The following is a 16,923-nucleotide window of genomic DNA, read 5'->3' on the forward strand; positions in this document are numbered from 1 at the left end:
CCACACTGCTCTCACAATAATATGGTCTTTCCAAGAAAAACTCAATACAATTCCAGGTGATTGAGTCAATGGTCCATATAGGTTCAACTCAACATACCAATACAAAGTACTCAAGTGTGTTTTCTCCCTGACTTTTTTCATCAAACTGAAGGACTGAGAAGCCATGCTGTCCACTTTCCAATTTCAAACTGGCAAAGTCCATCTACACAGAGTTACTCTGAGATTTTCTGTCTTTTTGTGGCTCGTTGGTCTAGGGGTATGATTCTCGCTTCGGGTGCGAGAGGTCCCGGGTTCAAATCCCGGACGAGCCCTTAACAACATCGTCTTCCATTACAATCTCTTCTGTTCATCAAGTCAGCTCAACTCCACACTGCTCTCACAATAATATGGTCTTTCCAAGTAAAACTCACTACAATTCCAGGTGATTGAGTCAATGGTCCATATAGGTTCAACACAAAGTACTCAAGTGTGTTTGCTCCCTTACTTTTTTCATCAACACCTTTGTCTCAGTCTTTACTGTTCTGCATGTCAGCTCAACTGTACCCCGCACTCAGAACAATATGTTCTTTCCAACTAGAACTCAGTCCAATTTCAGTTGGTTGAGTCAATGCTCCGTATAGGTTCAACACAAAGTACTCAGTGTGTTTTGTCCATGTTTTTTTTCAGCAAATTGAGGACTGAGAAGCCATGCTGTCTACTTTCCAATTTAAAACTGGTAAAGGACTGAGAAGCCATGCTGTCTACTTCCAAATTTCAGGTGATTGAGTCAATGCTAAATATAGGTTCAACACAAAGTACTCAGTGGGTTTTGTCCATGTTTTTTTTCATCCAATGGAGGACTGAGAAGCCATGATGTCTACTTTCCAATTTCAAACTGGCAAAGTCCATTTACCCAGAGTTACTCTGAGATTTTGTGTCTTTTTGTTGCTCGTTGGTCTAGGGGTATGATTCTCGCTTTGGCTGGATGGATGACAATTACTGTGGTGATGAATGAATGAATGACTCTCAGCCGTTCACATCACTGAGCCAATCAGACCCTTTGTCTGGATCCACGCCAATATGTCATGGGTTCTTTCATGGCCCACGTCCCATCTTTTCCATGGAAATCTTTTGCGTAATCCTGCCGGCAAACCAACAAACATACAAATGGACAGGGGCGAAAACATAACTTCCCCTGAGGAGTTCACCTTACGACAGGAGATTACCTGAGCAAATCACTTGAATGCCAGCGTCTGTTTCGATAGCATGATACAGCATGGCACATTCCCAGAGTGCAGATTCCGATTGGGCACAGGAATTCATAATCCACCACACAGTCATGTGCTCATGCTTAGTAGTATCTGTAATTTTTGTTGCAACAGCAGAACCGCAATCCAGCTGTGTGCACACTTTATCTGCCCTCGTCTTGTTCCATCTACCCCGGCCATCCACTGGTCTCCCTCTCATCTCCAACTCACCAGCGCAGCGACTTGCTTCTCCCACCAACCTGACTGTGTGGATCTGTTCCAAGACAGAAATATTATTTCTGGGGGTAAGCTATCAAACATGGCAAGTCAAAGGTACGGTCGGTCATGTCCTACCTTAGCAGGTGAGTCCAAGTGCTCGGCCGGATGAGCAGGTTTTACTAACACGTCTTGATCCGTTACACTCTAGGGGATGAGACTCATTTCCTTCACACTGGAACTCTCTGCTCCACACTGAAGCCTCCACTTCACCATAGAGCGCCCCCTGGAGGACTGAAGGAACCATGCAGTCAAGCTCCGTGCAGACCACCTCTGCAACCTGCTGGTCAAAGTCACCTTCACACACCGATGGCTACGACTCATTGGACTTCACCTCCAGTCTGCCTGAACACCGGTTGGTCCCGTTCACCAGCCTGACAGACTCTGGAAAGTGACAAGAAGAAAGAGAATCAGATGGTGGGTCTCAAGTAATACGAGCCAAGCAGGTGGGCAGACACCAAGGGGAAGAGATGGACACATTTTGGTGCATTCACACCAAATAAGAAGTTACATTTTTCGTTGCGTAACTCGTGCGAGTTTGGCCACAGGATAATTTGTGTTTACTTCATTTGTGCGAATAACACAAGTAAACACAACCCGCAAACATTTGCTTGTTGTCATCGGACGAAGACATCAGTGACTTTGGGAGAATCTCAACGCTAATTGGCTTTCACAACATCACGTCACATTGATATTTCACTCAAGTTGAAAAATATTTGAATTTGAGTGATAGGGAAGCAATCCGGCTCGTGCCAATCTTTTTCCAGCGCCATCTTGGTTTTTAAAACCAGAAGTTACCATATTTTTGTAGAAGCACAGGATGTGGCCTGACTGATCTAGATATGGTAGATTTAAATGTGGTTTCATAAGGGAACTTGTTGGGCCTTGGCGGAGGTATGAGCTCTTCTGAGTAACATTCTAGATTAGGATTTTTTTTCTTTTTCTTTATTTTAGTTCAAGTATAAATGTAGCTTGCAGGCTTAGTTATTTTAATTTAGAGATTAATTATAAATACTTTGTGCTGAATACTACACGAAAAGTAGTGAGCTGAAACTAGGGCTGAAACGATTCCTCGAGTAATTCAAATAATTTGATTACTAAAAATTATCAAAGTAAAATGATTTGCCTCGAAGCTTCGTTTGATCAATGTAACTAACGTAGTACCCCTCTGTGTTTCTGCACTGATGATTATTACCATTGCACTACGGGCTTCTGCTGTGGACACATGCAGTGAAGATTTACGAGCCGGCGCGGATAACAAAATGGATGAAGAGATTGAAAACAGTGAAACAGGCAGAAGAAAACGACAGAAAGTGTCAAAAATTCTGGATCGTTTTAAGCTGATAACAAATCAAAACTAGGTAAAGAGAGTTGGGTACCTGGCGGGCGCGCGGAGCGGTTGCTTAGGGCGAAGGCACCACAACCACGCTGGATTAATGGTTCCAGAAAGGACAGGGCCAGGCCAGGTAGTGACCGGATGAGGTGCCTGCCACCAAACCAACCAGTCCAATCCAACTCACCTCCGCGAGCGCATACCCGCCGTCAGGTCCGTCGTTGCCCTGGGAGCAGGGTGGTGGGGGGTGCGATGCTTTGAGTGGAGGTGAGGAGAGGAGGAGAGGACATGGTTGTTTTTTGCATTTCAGAAAAGGTTTTTTCCTTATGAAACAGAATGTATATGGCAATGAGATGGATAGGCCGGCCCTTGTAAGAGAAGTTATTGGAGAAAACGAAGACGTGGTTGTCACGTGGGTAGTCCCCTTGGTGCATAACAAATAAGAAAGAAGATTAAGATGCAAATGTAAAGGATTACCTGAGCAAATCACTTGAATGCGTTTGCTAGTTTCAGTATCAATAGTCAGCAACACACATTTCCAAAGTGCAGATTCCGGCTGGGCACAGGAATACCTGATCCACCACACAGGTCTGTGTGAAGAATAATCTGTAATGTTAGTTGAAACACCAGGACCACAATCCATCTGTGTGCACACTTTATCTGCCAACATATGGTTCCATCCATCAAAGTCAGCCACTGGTCTCCATTCTCCATGGTTTTGGATCTCCAGTTCACCAGTGCAGTGACTTGCTTCTCCCACCAACCTGACAGCAGTTACTTGTAGCGGAGTCGGACCATTCGCAGTCCAGGAGATGAGACTCACTTCCTTCACACTGGAACCCTCTGCTCCACACTGGAGCCTCCACTTGTCCATTCAGCGCCCCCTGGAGGACTGAAGGTACCCCACAGTCAAGCTCCCTGCAGACCACCTCTGCAACCTGCTGGTCAAAGTCAACCCCACACACCGATGACCACGACTCATCGGACTTCACCTCCAGTCTGCCTGAACACCGGTTGGTCCCGTTCACCAGCCTGACAGACTCTGGAAAGTGACAGGACCAAAGAGAATCAGATGGTGGGTCTCAAGTAATATGAGCCAAGCAAGTGGGCAGACACCAAGGGGAGGAGATGGACACAGTTTGTTGCGTTCACACCAAATAAGAAGTGACATTTTTCAGTGCCTTACTTGTTAGGCCGCAGGATCATATGTGTTTATGTAGTGTCTTTTTGTCAATGTATGTTATGAGTAGCACATGTGATTTACGTTTTCTTCCTCCGGGATGTTATGTTAGGGGCTTCCTGTTAACCCTTGACCTTTTCATTCTTTTGTTCGATTTATACATAAGATAATCCAAGGAAACAGATGTACTTTTTCTTTAGATAACAACGGACCTATATAAGTGTAAATTTGAAGCAGTGTTGGCAGAGCTGTCCTTTTGGCCGGACACTCTCCAAGTTCTGCAGTGCTTGAATTGATGCTGGTCTTTTTGTAATAAACCTTTATATACAATCAAGACGGTGTCGGCGGACTTCTCTTCAATCATCTTCACATCATCGCTACATAGTATACAACATTTACTTCCGCAATCAACACGAGTAAACACAACCCGCAAATATTTGCCTGTTGTCTTTCGGAGACATCAGTGGCTTTGGGAGGATCTCAGCGCTTATTATCTTTCCGACATGACGTCACGTGGATATTTCACTCAGGTTGGATTATTTGAACTTGAGCGATAGAGAAGCAAATTATGCAAATTTATCGTTATTAACTTTAAAGCCTTGACTCTAGCATTTTGTCCGACGCCATCTTGGTTTTTGAAACCACAAATGACCATGTGCACCTCAACCTGCAACCTGCACCCATTGGACGGTAACAGCTGTCAATCACACTGTATCCACGCTCCAATACATCCGTAGCTTTACGGTCTATTTGAGTGCAAAAGGACCGTAATGTCCAAAATGAACATCTTGTTGTATTGAAGAGGAAGAAACAGAGAATACAGGTTTAAGGCACTTCAGCATTGGCTTCACTTTCTAGACCTGGTGACTACGTCCAGTTTTATACAGTCTGTGACTGGACCCTGTCCACATCTGTGCTTTACCTCGAGAGCCTGACCATGAATATCTCAAACGGACTCAACAACAAGGCGTAACTCATCCGGTCCTGCTGCGCAGAATGTGAAGCATCTCTCAGTAAACACGGAAAGAAAAGACATCTTCTGCTGTTGGACAGTATCAGGCTGCATCTTTCTGACCAGAGACAGAAAAGTAAAGAGTGTGAAATGGAGTCACTTCCATTTATTAAAGAAAAATAAGAGTAAAGAATCTGAATGGGACTCTGGTTCCTACTTTACCTGCTACACTGTCTGAGTCTCCAGGCCCCAGACCTGAGGACAAACAGAGAATAAACACGAAAATCATTTGATTTAACCAGAGCTGCTATCTGAGGACTGTCTGCCTCAATCCACGTCTTTGATCTGAAGAAACAGGAAACTCCAATTCAGGAGTTAGTAGCTGTTTATTTTACTACCTCCGCAGAGGAGGTTACGGGTGGATTGGGAATGTCCTTCCTAACCTCTTGTCCTTGACCTCAGTGGAAATTGTCATGAGGTGAAGGAAAGGTGTAAAGGAGGATTCATAGGATTTAGGAGAAGAGAATCCATCTCCACTTACACTAAACTACGTCGTCGTGTGACGGTGGATGTGGTTGATGCGTCTGTCGTGGTGAAACTACACATTTCTGGAGATGAACTACAAAGAGCATCTTCTAGGCGACTTGGCCCCGTGAGTTCTTATCAGGTTGATTCATGTTAAACATGAAACAACAGGGTGAAAAATAGTTATTCATGGCCGAGTTTGGAATTGAAATAAAAACAATAATATAGGCTACGACACTGAGAGGAAAAGGTTGTTACATTGAGAGTGTTTGCTGTCCACTCATATACATATCACCTTGACACTGTATGACATCACAGGTTATGATTCATATGTAACAGTAACTCACATGATAACGTGCGTCTCTTCTGGGTCATATTCATACTCTTCTACTTCTTCTACTTCTACTTCAGATTGAATCGTTTACGTTGGTGCATGGCGCGTCATGTCAAATATCGCTGCTGCAATGAATTGTGCGGCGTCCCTTTCTCCTTTCCTCTCACATAGGAAGCTCCAGTGTACCGTACGCTGAAGGAGATAGGAAAGGAAGCATTGAAGCACTTCAATCTGAACAGCTCTTATCACGGCTGCTGATGAAATACTTCCGGGTCATTTCACTCAGTCTGAACCTTCCTAAGTTTTCACGCCTGTTTGTTTATTTGTTTGTTACCTTAAAAACGACACGACTGATTCCCATGAGACTCGGAGGAAGGATGCGACACGGGCCAACAAGCTGCACCAGATCTCACAAACTTATAGAACCAGTTCACTAACTCTGTCTGACTGTTTTTCAGCTAGTTCCACGAGATTGTCTCTGGACAATCTGTGAAAATGTAACAAAAAATAAAAATCTCACAATGTTAAAGAAAGTGATAAAAAAAAACAATATTCCTGGCTCCGCCCCTTCGTCCAGATCCACATGGATTCTTTATTGGCCAATCAATCAATCAGACTTTATTTATAAATCACTCTTCATACAAATACAAATGCAACACAAAAATATCCCCCTCCCACACACACACACACACACACACACACACACACACAGACATTAACTCATGAGCAAAACATAAAACACTTGAATGAGGAATCTCAGGGAAACGCTGTCTCGCCTGGTAGCAATGAGGAAAACATTAGAGGCAGATTTAAAGAGGGACTCAAATTCAAATACTCAATACAAAAGAAACGTGAATAGAATGAAATTAAATATATATATATTTAAACATATATACAGTACATGCACACATGTATACATATGTATATAGATGGCCTCACCGCGGGTTCGAGTTTTAACTTCCTGAATGATTGAAAGGCCACGACCGGAAAACCTTAGGGTTCTATTGGGCTCATGAGTTAAAAGCATATCTGACAATATAAGAAGGACCGAGACCATCAAGTCCCTTCGGTACATGTTCCATCCTTCTGTTCTGGAGTTCCTTTTTGACCAGAAGTTCTGCAGACACCAGGGTGTGAAGATTCAACACCACACACACACATTCGTACACACTGAACACACACGGCAGTTCGATGCAGCTCATCCTCATCATCATCATCATCATCATCATCGTCATCGTCATCGTCATCGTCATCATCATTATTTTTAAACCAGAGTGGTACCTGAGCTCCAGAGAGACAGCAACGCGACCAGCGCTCTGTGATCCATGTCCGCTCAGCATGTGGTCTGAAGCAGCTCGGTCCTCAGCTCCTCTCGGTTCTTTATCACACCGACAATCGGCCTTTTCTGTTTAGTTCATCATAAAGATGTAGCGATGCCCGTTATCTCTCAGAGCGTAGGACCATCAGATATGCTGTGAAATACATAAAGCTAAATAAAACTTCATGCTCAGAGACAAAAACAAGTTTCTCCTGCAGCATCTACAAAAAGACGCTCCACTTCCTTCCGAAGAACCTTCTCTCGCTTTATTTCACATCTAACGTGTCTCCGATCACGAGCCTGACGACAGTTTCAGTCCATTCATACAGCACAGTGACTCGAGAAAACTCTGAATCAAATATCGACAAATTAAGGTTTTATTGTACATGTAAGTATAAGCAAGTATGAATATCAAACGTTAATGTATTAGTAAATGAGTAAATAAAAGTTGCTGTTGTATAAAAAAATATGACAATTTAACAATAACTGAAAATAAGATGTTTGTTTTTTTTACACCCAACAGGGAATGTGTCCTCATAAAAGTTATTGTGTTTGTATCCTATATGTGTGTGTGTGTGTGTGTGTGTGTGTGTGTGTGTGTGTGGTGTTGGTATTACTCATTACACAGCAATGGTGTATAGTGGAATAGCATAGCAGCAAATAGTATAAAGTGCTGGTATCTAGCCGATATGACCCGTGTATTTATAGGGCAGTATTGACACAGGTATATTGAGAATTTTTTTTATCCTCCTATACTACGTGCAAACAGTAGGTGAATAGAGATGGGTGCACGATTAAGCTAAATGAATAACTACTGTACTGTACCGTGGGTGATCGCCCCCCTCCCTGACCGTCTGAGGGCGCGGCAGATGACGGAGGGGTTTGAGAAAAGATCTTAAAAACGTATGACTTTCAACCAACCTCGCCGTGCTGCTGCTTTTTATGCTCACATTTGATCACGTTTGCCCATTTATCTGTCTGTCTAGGCTTTTAATCTGTCTTTTGTGGACTGTCGCTTTAACACGGGGCTTTGCTTTAATTGTAAAGTACATTACAAATATAAAATGTATTCTTGTTATTATTATTAATAAAAGCAGCTGTGGCTTTTCATTTCCTTTCCAGGGTGGCTTTGCTTTTAATGTAAAGTACATTACAAATAAAATGTATTCTTGTTATTATTATTAATAAAGGCAGCTGTGGCCTTTCATGTCCTTTCCAGGGTGGAGCTTGGGCGACACAGGATCACCGTGCCGACGGCTGAGTGGCCGCCTCGCGTCCGCCGTTTGTTGCGGCAGGTGGAATTAGTCACCAGAGGGCGAGGGGGAGGGAGAGGGGGGCACATTAAAGCCCAGCGACGCGGTGCGATCATCTCTCACCGGGGGCGGGTCGTGACTTCTATAGTGCTGGGATTTCCTCCTCTCCGAGTCAACAGCTCCTACAAGTGGCGATTGCCAACGAGCTCTGCGGTGGTGCTTTGAAGCTTGAACTGAAGATGTGCATCAATGCAGCCCGGTGGACACATTTCGCGTTTTGTCTATCCTGCGCGTGACGCATCGTGTCACCGTGCACGACATGCACAACACCAGCGCATGACGCAGTTGGTTTGCGCAACTGGCGAGAAAGGCACACAATTCAGATGATGAGTGAATCCGCCGCTTTGAACCTTTTAGGGGCGACAGCACAAGCTCAGGCTGTTCTTCACGCAGCCTCTGTTCGAAAGCGCTCACCCTTTCAGGGCCTAACCCCTCGGTTTTGCGCGTTCACGAGTAGGGGCAGGGGCCGCCTCAATTCCCTCTGGCATCGAGGGGGAGGGCCGAGGCCGAGGGCTAGATGGCCCTCCAAACGGAGATCTTCCAGACCCACGCTCCTAACGGGGGGCTTCGAGATGTGCCTTGCGAATCACGGGACGAGTCGGCTGAAAGAATGTCCGAGGCGACCCAAAGAAACTCACAGATTTTTGTATTTTTCTCCGTTAATAATTCACCACAGCACTCTGTCTTCGTCGTTTCAACGCTTTGTGGCGCTTTTCTTTATAAAGGGGTAAAAGTGGGAGAATGGGAATGGGCCTAAGGCTCCTCGTTCCATCAGGCTGAGAGGACACAATGGGTCCGACTGCAGGCTTAATATTCAGCTTTCTACGCCAATATCAATATCAATATCCGTGATGATATTGGTGATGCCGTTGCAGCACCGTCGACGCGCAACTATCCCACGAGGAGCTTTTTTTCAGTGAGTCACAGCAGCTCACTACCGGAGGAGCCCTCTCTCCATCTGTGACACACGCTCATCTGTGGTCAAAGACACCCGGAACGGAGTGAGTCACGTTCACTGAAGGTGGACTCGGCGAGTGTCGTGTTGGAAAACGGGGAGAGGGGAGTGTGCGCTCTTAAAAGCTCTGTTGGCCACGGACAAGACGGCTTGCCGCAGAGGAAAAGTCCAGTGTTGCTGCTGAGGGGGATCCTGTCTCCAACTGCCGGGAACAGACAATACGGATCGGAGAGGTTAGACGCACACACGTTGGCTCTCCAACGCACTTCAGACACATCTGCCGGCCCACGTGCCAAACACCGGTACCGGACGAGCGCACTAGAGGACAACATGCCAAGGCCTCGCGCCTCTCCGGGTGCCAGGTATGGCAGGTGACATTTCACCGGGGGTAATAAAAAACCGTCCATGTGGAAAAGCAGGGCGGAGGGAGTTCCCGGCGGCTCGCGGAGACAATGGAGTGGAGGGGGGGAAGTGATAAGAGACAGGACATCCTGACGCTGCCGCATCTCAGCCGTCCCACGCGTCACACGTCGGCCCCGCAGCAGCTGTCAGTCAGCGGCACACACACACACACACTCACGCACGCACACACACGCACACTCACGCACGCACACACACACACACACGCACACACTCCGGGCCCCGGGAAAACGTCGCAAAATACAGCCAACTGACGAAGAGAAGATAAAACGCTCGTTTCTTATGGATTCAATAGGACTGTTGTTTATTATATTCCCGATTCAAACAGTGGTTGAATGTGCGGATCATTTACCCTTAAACCCCTTAATGCTGTTGTATCACCATTACAGGTTGTGTCCTACGTGAGAGACTGTCGCCTTTCGATTGATGAAACCATAGAGCTGAGTCACAGTGGAGTGCAGTAGAGTTGGAGTTCAGCAGAGCTGATCAGTAATCGCCTAGTAAATTAATCTTAGACTATTTGGATGATCGATTAATCGGTTCAGGTAGTTTGTAATGGAAAACAAGTATTAAAAAAATTCTATGATTTCAGTTTCGTAAAGGCGAATGTTTTCTGGTTTCTTTGCTCCTCCGTGACAGTGAACTAAATATCCTTCGTGTGCGGACAAAACTAAAACATCGTCGTCATCGTCGGATCAACATTCTTCACCAGCTTAGGACATTGAGTTGTCCTAAACCCCCCCCCCGTTGATTTTTTTGTTGCCGTCCATTTTGGTGAGCTCACCTGAGCAAATGTGATACTTCACTCTGTAACCAGTAAATCTAAAAAAGTGTTCCTGTGACGGAGTCTCACAGCGAGCTGGGAGTAAACACTCGGCCAAAGAAAGAGAGGAGGAAGCATCTGGCTCTCCGGGGACACGCATGGGGCCGTGCACACACACACACACACACACACACACACACACACACACACACACACACACACACACACACACACACACACACACACACACACACACACACACACACACACACACACACAGTTGTGTCAAACAGTTTTCCTTCTGCTGGCAGCCACCACAGTCTTGACTGTAATTAAGATTGTTGGATTTGAAAACGGTTTCCCTGACCCACTCACCTACTATGTGACATATTGACTAATTCTCCTTCAAGTGCTTGTGCGTGCGTGCGTGCGCGCGTGCGTTGATGGAATAACGAGCTTTCCAGACTCTGATTGTGTTTTGTTGCAGGAATGTTGTTTGTCAGCGCGGTTGACGTCCGCGCTGCAGCGGCACCTGCGACCTCTGTGCGTCCTAAATCGGAACCGTGCCGTCATCCGTGGGGTGTCATATAATCCAAAAGAGCAGTGGAACAAAAAAACAAAGAAAAACTAAACATACGAAAAGAAATCCTAAACATTAATCTGAACACATTCCGAGTTACTTTCGGTGCCCGTGCACTGAATCACTGGAGGACAAAATATTTATAATTGAGCTCGAGATTGCTCCAGTTGTGGTTATTTGAGAGCTTATCTTTCGCAGCCAGCCTCTTCCTCCACCCTGTTTGTGTTTATCTGCCGTGGCATCCCAATGGGTCGGTGGACTGGGCGGCCTCCGCCCCCAGGGCCCGACAGCAGTGGGCCGACCCTCGGTCTCAATGTGGAGCAACGTCATGACTCAAGAAACGGAGAGAGACTGAGATTGGGCATCTTCCACATTAGCAGCGTAATTACGGAAGGGCGTTTTTTTTTTATTTTATCTGCGCGCAATTTGTCTCACAAACCACAACACGCACGACTGCACTGACCTCTGCACAGGACGCTATTTTCAAACTGACCGGGGAGGAGGAACCAAGCTTGGGCGTGATCTGATTCAAATTTACAACAATTTTAGCAAAGTAAAAAAGAACAACAAAACACAACAACAACAACTGGTGTCCGCTCTGCTTCCCGGGACAGTGTGTTTCGCAGAGTGACACAAACACGCACCGTTGCCAAGACACAGTCCGGCGCATTTGGGAGAAGCTGTAAGTGCTCACACACATGTTCCATGTGACACCGGTTCTCCACTCGACAGACGGCAGAGTCCTTTTCTGTCGCCTCCCTGTAGAAAGCGATGGAATCCGTTTTCATGGAAAGTACAAAATTGTATTCATTTACACAAGAAATAGTGCAGGACGCTATCGATTACATCTCTTTTCAACGATCTCGAAGATTTGAGATGGTCTTTGGAAGAATTGAACTTTGAACCATCCATCCATTATTTCTGTGACTCAGTAGAAAGTAGCTTTTTTTCTCCCTGGACTTTTGAGGAGATACATGATCACGTCGAGCTGCTGCATGTGTTAGACAGGTCTTTGTGTTGATTGTTGTGTGATGTACTGTGTGGATTTTTTTTGCGTGACTGTTCTGTTGTGTGTAAGCTTATGTCTTTGCTGTACGTTCGATGCACTGTGAGTATGAATGTTATGGATGTATGTGATCCATCTTGTAACATTCTAATGAAATAATATAGACCCCAGGAAGAGTGGCTACTGTTGAAGATAGACAGAAGCTAATGGGGATCTTAATAAACTATAAACTATAAACCTGTCATTCTGTCCATCCGTCCATCCATCCATCCATTATCTATACCGATTTATCCATCAAGGGTCGGGGGGGGGGGGGGGGGCTGGAGCCAATCCCAGCAGACATTGGGCGAGAGGCGGAGATGCGGGGTTCCCCCTGGACAGGTCGCCAGCGTATCGCAGTACCAACATCAACCATTCACTGTCACATTCAAGCCTACAGTTCAATTTAGAGTTTCTAATTAACATAATCCTTATGTGCATGTGTTAGGACTGTGGGAGGAAGCCGGAGAACCCGGAGAGAAACCCACGCAGGCACGGGGAGAACATGCAAACTCCACACAGAAAGGCCCCAATTCTGTGGATTCCACAAGTTCATTTAATCCACTGCAACAGTACGTTTCAGTTTTTGTTGCCTTTCCCAAAGAGGAGAACAATTCTATTGCCTGCCTTCTATTGATGCTGACGTGTTCCTACTATTTCGTCCACCTACTTGTAGAAACAGGAGGTCAGCCCCCTCACTTTGATCTAATCTGGAATGTAAAAACAGACATCCAAGGCGATTGTAGTTCTCGTGATCCTCTCGGACTTTTCCCTCTAGCGCCACCATGAGGTCACATTCCTCATTTAACCAGCGAAATACGGAGGCACGTCTGAGGCCGACAACACTGTACCGACAACACGATAAGAATTAGGTCATTCATTGGTTCACCACTTGCACAAAGATGGCGGGCAACAATTTAACATCTCATGTATTCTTTCTTTGATGTGACACTTTTATGGCATTTGAATGCTGTGTTTCATTTCAGTCGGGCAGGTTTCTAAATGAAGAATATATATATATATATATATATATATATATATATATATATATTTTTTTTTTTTTTTTAATCACTACATGTTAATATCAACATAGGTACTTCTTTTATTTCATATTTCCATTTTCACGACATTTTTTTGCATACAGTCGTGGTTCCCAGAGGATGTATCCTATAAACTTTAGGATGACGGGGTCAGATCTATAATTCAACCTGTATACTTAACTCGTAAGCTGACAACCAAGGGTCAAGTTTGGGTGCGATCGCACGTATCGTTCGGACAGCAGACGGCCCTGGGTGCCTCGCCGTCTCTCATCACTCTGTCGACTCCGCATTATGTGTGTCAGGTGGAATCGCGGCCGCACGTCTCTGTGGTGAGTCCAAGCGCAACGACAAAGGGAGAGTTGAGGTCACCTTTCACCAACACGGTCAGAGCACAATGGAGCTTTTTTTCAACGTGGTCACCTCGTCCTCTGCATCCTGTGCGCCTCTGTCTGTGTGGCAAGCCAGAAAAAAAACGGGTCAAACGTTGCAGGAAAAGAAATGCTGTGTGGGAATAGGGTTGAAGGATCAGTGGCACGGTTTCATGAGGGAGATCTTTATCCTAAGAGTTACACACAATTCAATATGCGGTTTGCAATAAAGGGAATGAATAAAGCGACATGGTTGTTTTTTTTAAACTGATCTCTGAACTGACAGTTTTGTCCAGTTGCATTTTCATCATTCAAGAAACTCAACCCCAGCGTATGAACTCTAATTATTTAAACAACTGCAAGATCCTTTACTGAAATCATCGAAAGTGTCATGAACCACAACACTGTGTGTTGTCCCGATAATCAGTAGCAATTTATATTCATGTTTCTTTCCAAGAGGAAAATGTTCAAAGAAGGGACACGATAAAGTAAAGCCAGTATACATCTTGCCACGAAAAGGCCTGGTTTAGTAATTATTATTATTAATACTTTGTCAAAACTACAAATTGCTTTACATGGGGAAATATAATTCAAACATTTCAGCTCTAAAATTCATTGAAATCTGTCAAAGTTCAGAGAAGAAAACTGAGTAAAATATACAATTTTTTAACAAGCTGTAAAGACATTATATATCTTTGATGCATCCGAGTTAAGTAAACATGTATTTATTTATTTATTTCATATCCAGCTGTCAGAGCAATCTGATGATATGTGTGGAGTTGTGTTGTGTTTGTGTCCACATGATGAATCCAAATCCAGTGTTCCCGCTTTCTTTTAACTCTGTTTTTGGTCAACTCCACCTCCTGAGGAATATATCTATCCATATGATATATACTGCAGTGCATTCAGAATGTCGCTGTTCTCTCCAGACTGTTGGCTGGGCAGGATGTGCCACTATCTTCCGCAGCATACTCATCCTCTGTGGTCTAGGTTTCTGTTAAATGGTATATCAATCAGTAATGTGTGTGCTTTTATTGTTATCCTCTCAGATTATAATTGGGAAATCCTGATGAATTCCACATTTCTGCTTCCACATCAGCTGCTTTGTACAATCACAGGAAGACCCCGCACATCTGCTGCTCCAGCTCGTAAATACAACACACACACACACACACACACACACACACACACACACACACACACACACACACACACGCCAGTGCGTACACGTGCATGCGCGCGCGGGTGAGACGCGCGAGCGGCGCCCTCATTGGCCGAGACGCTGTTGCTGCTGATTGGCCCAAAGTTGGTGGGTTCTGTTGTGATGGAGGTAGAGCAGCAGCAGCAGCAGCAGCAGTCCGGTGGTCGCATAAATGAGAAGGCTCGGAGCCTCCGCGGCCACTCGTTGACCAGAGACACCGAGGCAGGACCGCTGAGAGCAGAGACCCCCGACACGACCCCGTCACCTCACCTCTCGCAGCAGGACTATCGGGCTGTTTGTTTGTTTTGTTCTTTAAAGGCAGAGCCATGCTCACCGCGTGTTTGGAGTTCGTCGGCCTGGCGCTGTGCGTAACGGGCTCCCTGCTGGTGATGGTCGCGTGCGGGCTGCCGATGTGGAAGGTGACCGCGTTCATCGACTCCAACATCGTGGTGGCGCAGACCATCTGGGACGGCCTGTGGATGTCGTGCGTGGTGCAGAGCACCGGGCAGATGCAGTGCAAGGTGCACGACTCGGTGCTGGCGCTGGCGCGGGACCTGCAGACGGCGCGCGCCCTCACCATCATCTCCGCCGTGCTGGGGGTCGTCGCGCTCACGGTGACGGTCGCCGGCGCGCAGTGCACCAACTGCATCCGGGCCGAGGCGGTGAAGGCGCGGCTGGTGAACGCCGGCGGGGTCATCTACATCCTCAGCGGGCTGTTCGTGCTGGTGCCGCTCTGCTGGCTCGCCAACAACATCATCGTGGACTTCCACGACCCGCAGGTGCCCCCGTCCAAGAAGCGGGAGATCGGCGCGGCCATCTACGTCGGCTGGGCGGCCACCGCGATGCTGCTGTTCGGCGGCACGCTGCTGTGCTGCTCCTTCTCCCAGGTGGTGCGAGGCGCGTACCCCATCAAATACGCGCCCACCAAGACGATCACGGCCAACGGGGACTTTGACAAGAGGCACTACGTATGAACTGAAACGTCCTCTTTTACACTGGGGACTTGTGTTTCTGGGGGGCTGAGCTCAAACATCTCCCACACGCCTGAGGCTTGAGTCTGCAATGTGTGCCAAAGGGCTTTGGCACACCGACGTGGTGCGCAGGAGTGCGCAGGGGACCTTTGGAGCTCACCGCGGCTGTAAAATTTGTACTAAGCGTGAACTGAATGTCATTTCTTTTTAAAGCATTTGAGAAGTTTACTTGTGCTTCTAATCAAGTTCCATGCATCCCAAGCACAAAGCAGTGCCAAGTCCGGGAATGCTAAAGTCACACGATGGATTTCGAGGTTGATGTCAGATGTGACGAGTGTTGTAATCGTTCCACCGTGCAGGGTGGGTCAAGTCAGTGTCGACCCTCAGCTGAATGTCTGCACAAGCCTCATTGTGTTGTAAATATGTTGTTTCTTCCTTTTCTAGTTCTGCTAGTAAGAGACAAGGTTCCCAAGTCCATCGGACCAATGTGCGCTCAATTTGTGATCCAAGGGGGGAATTTTATCATTCTAATACATGTACAGTGTTGTGAACTTCACGTCTTTTTTTCTTCTTTCAAGTCTATGAATAGAAACCTTTTCTAATAATAAAAAAAACCCCATTCAACTGGCCCACCTTGTTATTTTTGAATTTTTGACTGAATGTAATTGCCACTTCCAGTATAAACAGGCCTGCTGGTGTCAGCACAGGGGTGCGGTGGGGAGGGGAGGGGAGGGGGATGAAGGAACGACAGGGGCCCATCATGGTGAGACAAAAAGCCTGGGATTGAAAGCTATTAGCATTATGAGCGGCTGCACTGCACGCTTAGAATAAATATTTTGACAAATGATTTCATGTTTAAGCCACGACAGATTTTTCAGGTTTCATCATTCCATTCGATTCCATTGTGACTTTAATGAAGCCGAACGGTGTTCTTTCACATTATAAAACCTCCTTAGATTGCACAAGGCCCAGAATTTGCATGAGCAGATCCTGTGACGCTTCTCTAATGAGGTCAAAGTTCGTCCGACGGAACTTTTCAGAAGGCCACATGCATTTGTTTGTGTGTGTTTGTGTGTGTGTGTGTGTGTGTGTGTGTGAACTGAAGGCTGCAAACAGTCAGCAA

The 16,923-nt window shown here is 46.0% G+C and overlaps 1 protein-coding gene and 1 non-coding gene across 2 annotated transcripts; both read left to right on the top strand.

Annotated features, from left to right (window-relative positions):
- The first annotated feature begins 239 nt into the window (after positions 1-239).
- trnap-cgg lies at positions 240-311 on the top strand. Its single transcript has one exon. It is a non-coding gene; the product is annotated as a tRNA-Pro (tRNA).
- Positions 312-14,971: 14,660 nt separating this feature from the next.
- cldn5b (claudin 5b) lies at positions 14,972-16,429 on the top strand. The gene has a single exon (XM_035626744.2). The coding sequence runs from the start codon at positions 15,156-15,158 to the stop codon at positions 15,801-15,803; it is 648 nt and encodes a 215-aa protein (XP_035482637.1). The 5' UTR covers positions 14,972-15,155; the 3' UTR covers positions 15,804-16,429.
- Positions 16,430-16,923: the final 494 nt, after the last annotated feature.

Source organism: Scophthalmus maximus, chromosome 2 (genome assembly GCF_022379125.1).
Source record: "Scophthalmus maximus strain ysfricsl-2021 chromosome 2, ASM2237912v1, whole genome shotgun sequence".
Lineage (NCBI taxonomy): Eukaryota > Metazoa > Chordata > Actinopteri > Pleuronectiformes > Scophthalmidae > Scophthalmus > Scophthalmus maximus.